The 12,460-nt window shown below is 38.0% G+C and overlaps 1 protein-coding gene across 3 annotated transcripts in view; it reads left to right on the forward strand.

Moving 5' to 3' along the window:
- The window catches only part of LOC110095333 (tryptophan--tRNA ligase, chloroplastic/mitochondrial), a 37,000-nt gene that overhangs the window by 20,094 nt on the left and 4,446 nt on the right, over window positions 1-12,460 (forward strand). For 2 of the 3 annotated variants that reach the window (XM_020820837.2, XM_020820838.2), the window contains exons 5-11: window positions 5,850-5,939; window positions 6,031-6,153; window positions 11,451-11,522; window positions 11,725-11,837; window positions 11,929-11,950; window positions 12,056-12,121; window positions 12,327-12,383. In XM_020820837.2, coding sequence (XP_020676496.1) covers window positions 5,850-5,939; window positions 6,031-6,153; window positions 11,451-11,522; window positions 11,725-11,837; window positions 11,929-11,950; window positions 12,056-12,121; window positions 12,327-12,383 — 543 coding nt within the window. The remainder of the gene's footprint in view (window positions 1-5,849; window positions 5,940-6,030; window positions 6,154-11,450; window positions 11,523-11,724; window positions 11,838-11,928; window positions 11,951-12,055; window positions 12,122-12,326; window positions 12,384-12,460) is intronic. The other variant, XM_020820839.2, reaches the window with a different exon arrangement.

The following is a 12,460-nucleotide window of genomic DNA, read 5'->3' on the forward strand; positions in this document are numbered from 1 at the left end:
ATGCATTAAGTAGGGAGAAAGAGAGGAATTAGGGTTATGTCATGTTTTGGTGAGAATTTCTTTTGTCTTCTTGGATAGTGAGGGCTCTAGGTCGAAATCTAGAGATTGGGAGAGTGCGATCCTCCTCTTGAATAGAGGATCCTTGTATCTTTGCTATTTTCCTTGCGTCTACTAGTAAAATACAAGTTGTTTCTTCATTTTTCTCTCAGATTTCCCCTGTTTTCTACTGTTTTTGGCTGTTTTACTGCTGTGGACAGCAGTTTTCATCTTGGATCTATTTGATTTTGGTGAGAAACACTTGGAAATCCAAGTGTTTCCTATCACAATGCTTACGCGGTGGATCTGCTTGCAGAGTTCAACATTCATTTCTTTTCTAACATAGAAGATTTAGTAACCTATAAAGGTCCAGAATTTAAACCCCAAATCCACCTCAAATTAAGCCTTGTGTGACCCCACCTTGTGAGAACCCCAAAGCCTGCCTCCACTCCCAAACTTTTTTCCCAAAATGCCTATAGCGGAGAAGGTTGACATGATTCTGAGTGATGATATTATTTCCATAAAAGAGGGTGGACGAAGAAGATATTTGACTAGGTGAAGAGGCAAACCAAAGTCAGAGGATACGTGGTCAGAGCACGAGGAGCTACAACAGATAAACCCAGATGCACGAGGAGTTCTCGAGACACCAACTAGACGGAGTCGAGTTTTCTCCCACCTGGGGAGAATGATGAGGACATCGTCAGATATTTCGACATGTGTACCTTCGGAGACACCGTAGATCGACGGCTACGATCAGGAGCTTATATTTTTTTTGAGTCATTTATGTAGTATATTTTATTTTCAGTTTTTATTATTTTACCCTTATGGGTGGTCATTTGATGTTTTAGCCCCGAGGGCAATTTAGTCTTTATTTCTTTTCTTTATTGGTGAGACCTATATATAGGTCATTTCTATTGTATTTGAGGGATGATGATTTGATAATGAAATTTCATGTGTTTTTTTTTTTTCTTCTTCTTCTTCTTGTGAGTGCACTAGAGAGAATAGAGAGAGAGCTCAAGGTGAGCAAGCGCAATACCCACCAGTCGTTGGAAGAGTCCGCGACTCGTGGTTTTAATTTATCTTTGTCTTCTCATCCGTTTCCTCCACCCCACCCGCCAACTATCCCCTAGCTTCCACCACCGGCAATCCCCCCCACCCAAATCACCCCACAAATCCACCACCTCAAGCTCCAACCAACAGCCAAAGCCCCTTTTCTCCTACCCGTCCATAATCTCCCACACCAAACCACCTCCCAACCGCCGGTCAAGCCCACCCGCCACCCTTCCTTTCGCCTCGTCGCCTCCACCCCCTCAAACCACCGCCCCCTAATCCAATCAAGCCCCAATCCGCCGGCCTCCCCATTCCCTCACCTTGAATCCCACATTAAATTTCCCATTCAATACCTTCCATGTTTGGCCACATTATTTTTTGGAAAGAATTCGAATTCAAATCTAATTGATTTGAATTTCTAAAACTTCCTAAATCAACCCAAACCATTTTGGAAACCATTCACTCTAGTTAAAACCTGAAGTTAATGATGTGAAACAACATGCGATGGAAACAAGAACTGTTTGGGGATTTTAATACAAGATTGTTAAAGCTTTGCTAGTTATAGAATTAATGCGTACCCAAATTAAGTTCTCGGAATTATCAAATCAAAATTAAGTACGGCATGTGGTTACAACTAGATTAATGGGACAATATCAAATTGACAACATTGAATTAGAAAGTAATGTCATGGAGAGAAACAATAATCCACAATTAACAAATAGAACTTTTCACCTTGGGTCTCTCACTCACTCTCTTGTTGGTGGCACTTGTAATGGAGGAAGATTGAGAGCAACCGAGCGATGCCACTAGGAGACCAATGGCGCACAAAGTGTAGTCCGTTGGAGTGGTAGCCGGTGGCGGGTAGTCCATGGGTTGATTAGAAAGCATCCAACGTCTTATCTTTTCTTCCTTGATCATCAAAGACGAAGCCAAGCAAGTATTTTCAAATCTGAAATAAAATCAGATCTCTGGATTTGGAGAGAGGAGTTGGGTGGAGAACTCAAGTCCAATCCATAGGAGTTCTTGGGTAGAAGAGAAGTCTTCAAAAAGAAATTTCAGATTTTCTGAAACAGAGTTTAGTGAGGAGACACGTGGGAGTAAAATTTGATAACCAAAATGATCTCCAAAGGAGGAGGAGGCAGCGGGTAAAGAGGGATTAATGGAATTAATGGGAGGCCATTAATGGGGAGAGGGGAGGGGGATCAAAACTGAAATGATTTCAGTTTTAAAACAAATGGAGGGAAAATTATTAGAGCTGAATTTGAGGTGTTATTAATGTCAAATTGGAAGGGGAGAAGAGCCCATCAATGGCCGGCCACATGGAGGGGAAAAGAAAGCTTAAGCATTAATCAAATGGGGCCCACCTGCTTAAGTAACAGATTTTACTTAAAATCTGTAGTAAATTCATTTTCAATAAAAGGAAAATTTCCTTTTCATGGGTGTATGTGATAAGCAGCTTTTGAATTTCAAATATAATCAAATGCTGGATAGGATTTGCTTTAATGGCTGATTGAAAGAGCCATTAATCAAGCATTAAATGCTTGATTTCCACGGTTTGGGCCACAGCAAGTAACGGCATCCTTGAGAAAATCAGTGAGCTGAGGAGGAGAAGGGGGCTCACGGATTGGCTGTTTATTGGGTTGATGAACGGCGGGTGGGAGGGGAGATGGTTGCACGGGATGGAGTGGACCCGTGGCAAAAACCTGGGGAAGATTGGCCGGCGGGAGGTTGCAGCCAAGGAGGCCGGCGGCTCTAGGCAGGCCAATGCTGGGCGGTGGCAGCTGCAAGAGGAAGGAATTAGACCAACTTTCTTTGGTGTTCTCTACGTGATTTTCACTCTCCACAAACTCTTCAATCTAAATCCTCACGACGACGACAAACTCACGTGGAGTGAAGGAAATTAGTAGAACAAGGAAAAAAGAAAGGAAAATAGGGGAGCAAGAAAGAACCTAGAACTCACAAAGAGATCTAGCTTCTCCTACGAACTCACTAAGAGATCGTGGAGGTTTGCACTCACAAAGAGAACAAGAAAAGTCAAATTTTCATTCATCAAAAACTAAATTATTACAAGAGAATGGCCATATAAATAGGCCTCACAATGGCAAAGAAAAACAAAGGACTAAAATGCCCCTTGGGCTACAATAGCAACTAACCACCCATAAGGGCGAAAACGGAAAAACATAAAAATCAAATAAACTACTACATAAAATGACTCAAAATAAACTCATGATCGTGGCCGTCGATCTCCGGCGTCTCCTGATGGTACACGTGTCGAAAATGCTGACGATGTCCTCATCAGTTAATTTCAGATTTTAATTATTCCATCAATCATTAATGTCATGGTCCACATACAACGAATTTAGACACAAATACTCCTATCTCTCTCATAGCCGGCCCACTCCCCCATTAATTCTCCTTAATCCTTGCCTCAATCAATCAACATTTATGTCCCCAATTAAGGAGGATTAAATGCCCTTCCCTATTACGTTTAGATTTCAAATTTTAAATCTCTTTCCCTCCAAAAGCTCCCCCATAATTAGGAATTCAGAATTCGGCTGGCCCTAAATCTGAATTTAATTTCAGATAATTTTAATCTCCCTTTTTTCCAGTCCATCCAAACCCGGGCACCAAAGCCATGTGATTTCTCCCCATACTTTAGCGGCCCCTATTGCTTGCTGCCCTCTGTTTTTGGGCAGTTACGGCTTGTTGTCCTGTGATCCCAGCAAGATTAACTTGCTGCCAAGCGATTCCCAAGACTTCTAGAGGTTGTCTACAGCCTCCATTTATGCATAGCTGCTGTCCGAGTTTACTAGGAGTCAGCTACACTGCTGCCGATCAGATTTCTGCGCTCCCATGCATGCAGGCCAGCCCTTGAATTCATCCCATCACTGTCTAGACCTTCCATGGTTGTTGTTTAGAGCTTCAAACACCTGAAACTTGCTATTCAGGCAACCTGGAATGTGTAATTGCTGTCCAAGAATTGCAAGGTGGTTCCTTATTATTGAGGTGAGCTCTCTTCCCACTCTTATATCGCCTAACTCTACTTCGATTGTGGAATTATTGAGTCATAAAGAATTGTATTAACTTCCTCCGCTAGAACCTCATGATTAAGAGAGTGATTAAGGGGATGACTTCATGGTAACTAATCTCATTGTTAGTTTAGGAATTATCGTTGAAAATCAACCACGAACGTAATGTTAGATTAATTGATTGTTTTACTACCTTAACTCTTACGCATATGATTTAGCCTAAGCTGGTTTTATCTCCTTATTGTTTTTATCTTAGCGTTTAAATCGGCATAAGTTTTATTTAACATTGTTCTTGAAATATTAAGCGTGCAAATTTCTTTAAATAACTCATCTTCACATGTTTGTTCTACATCAAAAACACTGTTTCACTCTGCGCTTTCTGTATTTAAACAAACAGGGACTTGAGCAAAATATTGTAGTCATCGCTTTGAAAAAATTGTTTGATATTTTATGAATTCTTGCATCATATTACTTCTCATGGTAAAACTAAAGATAACTGGACTTGATTTTTCAATTTGATGTTGCTTGTTGAAAAATTGAGTCAAAATTAAATTATATGGAAAAATCTCTATTACTATTGAAGGGCAATGGTTATATGCATACATACATATTTTTTGTGTTCTCCTTATTGAAATTAACATGTTTACCTTGGATCAAATCAAAATAATGTATTTATAACTTTGATTCGAACTTTAAGTCGAAATTTAAATATTTGATTTTGTGAGGATTGATTGCTTGCTTGACTTTCACTGAAGCATGATACCATTTTGAGTGTTGGAATTGTAAGTTTTAGATAAAAAGTTGGGAATTGGGAAAAAAAAATCATGTTAAACATCTATTTCTAGGCCGCATCACTTCACCGCTGCCATTCTAGATAATTTTTTCTCAACTCTTTAGCATTGCTCTGTCAGACTTCCTAGCTTTTAGAATAAAATGAGTCATTTGTAATAGTTTTCTTACTTTTTAGTATAGTATAAAACTGTCTTCACTGTTTTGAAAATGAAGTAGGTATCATAATTAAAGATAGGACCAGAATTGGAAAAAATTTGCTCCTTTCAACTCTACTAATATGTATAATAATATATAAGAGCGGAGGAATAGTAATCATTTGAAGGTAGTTAAATATTTCATTAAAAAAAAGAAGTCAGGATATCCTTACGTTTTTTCCCTTAAGATTTATTTGTTGCCTTTACAGTTGCTCTGAGATAAGTGAAATACAAGTCTTGATTGGTCAGGCACATATCTCCATATATTTCACTTATCTCACTGCTAATTTAATTGCTACAAAATTCATACCGTCCAAAAAGTCTGAGGACATATTGACACTTTTTTTCTTTCTTATTTCAGCACTTTCCTTCTAATTTATTTGGTAAAAATTTTAAAATTAATCAACTTGCTTGCATGAAATTCACCATGGTAGGCATGATAAAAGAAAAGGAGTGGGAGGGGGGATATTGATTTGATCCATGGTTAGGAAAGAGTAAGAAGAAATGTAATATTGATTGTTCAGATGAACATATTGGTATTACTTGCGCTGGAAAAAAACTTGTTTGGATGAAGCAGTATAAAAGAAAAAAAAGGTGAGATACGAGTAAATGATGCTTAGAAAACATTTTCTGAGAACAAAGTTTATTCTTTTATGTCACAACTTTCTTTAGTTCAAAAGATCCTGCATTTATATGGTTAAGCTAATTTTTATCTGCTGTTTGAATTTTCCGATTTTGTTGTATGCAGATCACTTTACCTTATGATGCTCCACAATTGGCTGAAGCAACTAGGAATACAGCAGCTATTTATTTGGCATGTGGTGTAGACACATCCAAGGTATCAAATCTGTAGTTCATTGTAACTTACCCTACCCTTGGTTATCCTCAAATGCGCTAAATGGAAAACATTGCTTTTGAACTTGGCACAGGCTTCTGTATTTGTACAGTCACATGTCCATGCACATTTAGAGTTAATGTGGCTATTGTGTTCTGACACACCAACTGGTTGGTTGAATAGAATGATCCAATTTAAAGAAAAATCACGCAAGGCGGTGCGTTGCTGCTGTACGACAATGTGATCTCTTCATTTTGATATTTATTTTATTTGTTTATTTCAATTGCAATTACTTCATTTCTTGAGAAGCTAAAATAAACGCAATCAAATTTCAAACAAGAAAATTTTTGCAATGCTGTTGCAAGAACTATCACATGCTAGATCCATGATAAACTCCTATCTTGTCTGTTTTTTATTTTTTTGGTTGACTAATGATGCAAGTTTGCATTAACAATTCATCAAGGTTTGTCATTCTCATTTGTCATCTCGAAGATGATAAGCATTTCAAGGGATCATATTTATCTTATGAATTTGTTCATCCAAATCTATTCTATGATAGCTTGTCAAAAATACCATCTATGGCGCATAGAGGACCAATGGAATTTTTGGCATCGTACAAAGCCAAGTCATTGCAACTGATGATTGTGAACTTGTTGCAGGGGAAGAAGAGGGTAGAGGGTAGGTTCAAGATGTCCGTGGATGGAAGAACTAGCATGTTTAGAGTGGACATAGTTGTTGGTGATGAGGTAGAGGACCAAGGGAATTTTTGGCATCGTACAAAGCCAAGTCATTGCAACTAATGATTGTGAACTTGTTGCAGGGGAAGGAGAGGGTAGAGGGTAGGTTCAAGATGTCCGTGGATGGAAGAACTAGCATGTTTAGAGCGGACATAGTGGACATAGTTGTTGGTGATGAGGTAGAGGACTACGGTGTTTACGATGTATGGTAAAGATGGAGGTAATTTGATATTGCAAGTCACTGGAGATGTGAGCATTGGAATGGAGGAATAGTTGTTACAGGTGGAGCAATCTGGGGAGGCTGCAACTGGGTTCGATGTTAAAGGGAAAGGTATGTTGATGTTGATACAACTTTATATCTAGGTAGTTCAGGGTAGTGATGGGGTAAGGAGGAATATGGTAGGATGAAGAGTAAGTTGAGGTGGAAGAGGAGGGGTGTTGACACCTATAATATATATCTCACGCTAATTCGAGCTCGTTTGATAAGATCTACGATCGATTGATGAGACACCATGTGAGTGGGTTCAACGCCTCTCGATGCCACATGAAATCATCCAAAATATCATCCGCTTGCAAAAAAGAATAGCACCATCGTATGTAGAACGCTTTCATGCATAGCTCGATTGGACGACGAAAACAACAAACTATGAGTAGGACATTGCACAAACTTGTCCAAGCCACTTTCGATCATTAAACAAACTATGTCATTGCGTTCATATTATGAAAATTATTCAAGAAAGACTTGCTGCGTTCAACTCTAGAAAATGCGATTGAAAATGGCAAACTATGAGTGACATTATGTAAAGTTGCTTGAACGATCTTCGTTTGCGAAACAAGCCGTGCCATCATATTCGGAACATCCAACTTGTTAGGAAAGGACATTCATATAAGCTAGGTGCTCTTGCCTGCACAAGGAAAATGATGAAAATTTATTTGCACACTCGAAACGAGGTGAAATACGACACATTTAAGTGACAAAAATTAGCAAGTCAATATGATTTTAAAATAAAATTTTATTTATCATTCTTATATTTTTTGAATTTTAATTTAAAATTTAGTAAATTTAAATAATTAAAGTTTATAAAAAACAATATTAAAAAATCAAATAAAAAAATTCAAAAGTCTTGAATCTTTTAAGGATAATAGTTCACTGGTTTTCCTTTTGCTGCAAATGGATAACCCTATATGTTTATTTAATTTTAAGAATAAAAAAAGAAAAAAATTAAATCACACTTGCATCATCCCCTAATCGGCCACTCACTTGCTCGATCTTCCTAGTCGCATGCCTTCTCTCTTGCACACAAGTTCTCATAGTCGATCATGTCTAGACAAGCTGTGAACTCGCCGACCAAGCGTCGCCGACCCTATCTGTCTTTGTGTCGACCAGCCTGACTGATTGCCCCCCGACCCTAGCTGCTACTGGCCGGCTGGCCAACCACCACCGTCCAAGTCACTAACAACTCCCTCTCTCTTTCTCCCTTCTTCCTTTTTATTATTATTACTATTATTTTTAATCTTCTTCTTCTGTTTCCTCTTCTCGATATTCCTCCATTCTCATGCCTCTCTTTTTTCTCATTCTCTCTCTAAACACAAGAGAGAGAGAGAGAGAGGAAAAATAAAGAAAGTTCTCTCTCACCCCTTTATCTCTCTTCTCTGCAAAAAACCTCCCCTCCTTCCTCCCCACCACCTCTCTTCTCACCTCTTTTTTTCTCTAGGTAGAAAGAGAACTCTCAAAAAAAGAAAAAAGGCCTCACCTTTATTCTCTCTCTCTCTCTAAATGGAGAGAGAAAGTCATTTCTCTCACATCCTTTTCACTTTTTCTCTCTAAATATAGAGAAAGAAATCCCTTTCTCTGTCTAGGATATCCCCAAACTGATCTTCTCTATCTAAAAAGAGAGGAGAACCTCCCATTGTCTTAAAAAAATGATAAAACATAAAGTTATCCCAAAAAACCATAAAAATACAAAAAATAGTGTTTCTTGTAAGTTTTGTCTTATCAACTTTCTCCGCTTCGCCTTTGTGCGCGTAGATATAATATTATAAAACTTATAAAAGCCTCTAAACATCATTAGTGACACGTTCGACGTGATGAGTGGATCCCCGCATAAACTTTTCTTAACGTGGTGGGAAGTAAAATTATTAGCGATCTTCACTGTGTCGAACATGTCACTAACAGGGTTTTGTGGCTTGTATGAGTTCCCGAATATTTTATTTACATGCACGAATGTGAAACAGCCACTATTGAGACAATGAAAATTGGAAGCAAACACTATTTTTTGTAAATTCTTTTTTTATTTTTATTTTTTGTATGTATTTTTGCTTTTTGATTTTTTTAAGAGAAGGTTCTACTTTGGGTTTTGGGGAAGTTATGGAGAGAGAAATATGAATTTCTTTCTCTGTTTATAGAGAGAAAGCAAAGAGAGTTGAGAAAAGAAAGGTGAGGGGTTTTCTTGGGAGAGTTCTCTTTGCTTAGAGAGAGAAAGAGGTGAGGAGAGATAGAAAGAGCGAGAGAGGCCGAGAGGATGTGAGGGAGTTTTTTTTGGAGAGATAGAGGGTGAGAGACTATTTTTTTCTCTCTCTATTTAGAGAGAAATAAAAAGGGAAAGAAGAAAGAAAAGAATGGAGGAAGATAGGGAAGAGCAAGGAGAAGTAGATTAAGGAGGGAGTGAGGGAGAGAGAAAGCGAGAGAGGATGAACTTTGCCTTCCCCCCACGATGATTCTTTGTTCATCACCATTGCTGAATTTTTAATGACCTTGGTTCTAACATGACTCATCGTTGGCTTTCTTCCACGCGGATGAGAGAAATAGTTTCGTTAAGTGATAGCGTCTCCTCTATGCCGAGGATATGGACAATAACTTGATCAAATTCTGCATTTAGTCTAGCAAGGAAATCATAAACTATCTTTTTCAATAAAGTTTTTTAGGATCGCAGCATCCTCCGGACATCTGGTTTTTATGCATTTGTAGTGATCAAGTTCTTGCCATTGATTTTGTAGAAGGGTGGCATACTCTGTCACGCTCTTGTTCCCTTGCTTTGTGCTTCCTACTTTGACTTTAATTTCAAAGATTTGAGCTGCATCCCGGGCTTTTGAGAAGGTCTGTCTGGCAGCATCCCATATGCCCTTTGCAGTGGAAAGGAACATAAATGTATCACGAATTTTTGGAGTCATGGAATTCCACTACCATGACATAATCATGGAGTCTGCTTCATTCCATGCCCCAAAATTTGGATCTCCTTCTTTTGGTCCTCCGAGGAAGTAATGTATTTTTCCTTTTCCTTTTAAGCAGGTCTTCACAAATTGAGACTACTTTAAGTAATTCTTCCTATTTAGAAGCTAGGAAGGTTGCATGCTTTGGATGTCACCTCGTCCTTTGTGCACCAGCGACCCAATTTGTTTAATGCTCTGGGAGGAATTGATTTCTGACATTATGATAGTATTTAAGACTAGATGTATGACATTGGGTAGCAATGAAGGTTTCCCAGAATTTTTTTTTTTCATGTTCGACAATAAAAGGTCGAGAGGGAGTTTTTTTTTTATAGGAGAAATCTTCCTGGTTAATTTAACCGGGCCGATCCGAGTCTTTAAAAGACTTAGTTTGGGTAACTAGGGCATGCACGCAGGGAGCTCGAGCGGGGTGTTCGACTTCCTTGCTTCGCAAGGCTTCTTCGGCTTCTTCCTTGAGGTGGACTACCGACTTCCGGCTCCGGCTTCAGGCATCGTTCGGTAAGGCTTCTTCCCGCTCGGTTCCCTCATCCATTCGTGGCTCTGATACCATGTTACAGACGAGAATTTGAGAGGAATAAGAGGGAAACTCTTGATTTTATTGCATACAACTATCCCTATTTATAGATATGTACAAGATGTCTTAACAAAGTAACAAGTAACTTCAAATTGATACATAATTGCCTCAATATGATCTTTCCTAATTCAACTACTCTTATTTGGAAAGAAATCGTCGGGAGAGTAATTCAGTTTGAACGGCTAGGATTGTAACATATACCAGTTTGATGTAGCCCAATTGAACAAAGTATAATTGAAAGTTGATAGGAATGAGATAACTTTACCATTAAAGAAAAATTATATGAGATATAAGTGGGGAATCTCAATTAAAAACTATGAGGGATCACTCACTGAAAATGAACAAGGATTCACTCACCCAAAGGTGGGAAGAACAATTAAGTTCCAATGTATGCTTCATCATTTATCTTACCATTATCATTTTTTCTACAGTTAATGACAGCATAAAAAGGCTTGATGAGGACCACAAGGCAATAAATTTGGCTTTTTTCAGTTCATATGATTAAATTCTATTCGTTGGACAAAGCAAATCAGTTCCAATTGATAATTGAAATCATGCGCTTAATTTATTGTGGATCATCAAGCTCCAAAAAATTTAGGATGGTGTCTATTAACGACCAAGTTCTTCACTTTTTGGAAATGACTTTGATGGAATATGATTTATAATTGCTACAAATTAGCCATCTTTCATTTTTTGGATCAAGGAATTGAATTTAAAGGTCGGTCATTGTAAATTTTGAATCTTACACATTTATTTCATTGGGTAAATGTAATGTTCAATTGCTACAAATTTTACATCTTTCACGCAATGCAAGGAATTTTCTAACCTATACAAGAAACAAATTGTAACTTGTAAGGTTCTGTTACTATTTGATCATATGATTTCCTTATGCATTTATAGAATTTTTTTTCCCAGTTAAATTACCAGATGCCTGTTTTTCCCAGATAAAGTCCTGAATTTGACCTTTTTTTTAAGGGCGATGAAAACGTTGGAGCAGCCCTTCTAACATATCCTGTCCTGATGGCTGCTGATATTCTTCTTTATCAGGTAGACCTATCTGATTTTTTTTTTTTTAGTTTTTCAACTTTGTTCTGTTCGTTGTAAATAGGCTTTCATTTGAATTCACTCTATTGTCATTTGAATGTATGGTCCAGTTTGTTTTTGTTGAGTTCATTCTTTGTTATATGTTCCCTACAGTGATTTTTTCTGGCCTTTTATTGACATATAGTTGTTTTGTGTTATAATTCAGTCTGATTTTGTCCCCGTTGGGGAGGATCAAATGCAACATCTTGAGCTGACTCGTGAACTAGCTGAGAAAATGAACCACCTGTATGGGGGGCGGAAGTGGAAGAAATTGGGAGGGTAGGTTTTGCTTTTTCATTGTCTAACATCTTGAAATTGGCCTACCTGCTTGTTTTTACCTTGGTTCTGATGTTATTTTCTCTGAATGTAGGAAAGGTGGTGCACTTTTCAAGGTATACCTCGTGCCTTCCATTTTCTTGTCTTTAACTCAAGAAGATGCGGAGCTGCTCTTTTAATTGCTAAATATTTTAATCCTGGTGTCTCTGTATACAATTTAGGTCCCTGAAGCTCTTATTCAGCCAGCAGGTGCTCGGGTTATGTCTCTTACTGATGGTCTTTCGAAGGTAATTAATGGCTATTAGTTTAGGAGGAAACCGTTGTTTCTCTTTTGTGTGCTTGTTCGCTGTCTGATAGAGCATCCTTTATTGTCTTTTACTAGACTTAAAGGCATCAAATGGTCATGAACTCCACTTTTACTTTGAAATACACATAAATATTGTTTTTTTTGATAAATTCTTCACCTACTGATTTTATGGTGGGTATCCGTAGATGTCAAAGTCGGCTCCTTCAGACCTGTCTCGTATCAATCTTCTGGACCCAAAAGATGTAAGTGAAGATTTCAACCTTTTATATTTTGTTGCTTTTTCTATTGAACGTCTGAACCATATCTATAAATATTGCTG

This window comes from Dendrobium catenatum, unplaced genomic scaffold (genome assembly GCF_001605985.2).
Source record: "Dendrobium catenatum unplaced genomic scaffold, ASM160598v2 fragScaff_scaffold_501, whole genome shotgun sequence".
NCBI classification, from domain to species: domain Eukaryota; kingdom Viridiplantae; phylum Streptophyta; class Magnoliopsida; order Asparagales; family Orchidaceae; genus Dendrobium; species Dendrobium catenatum.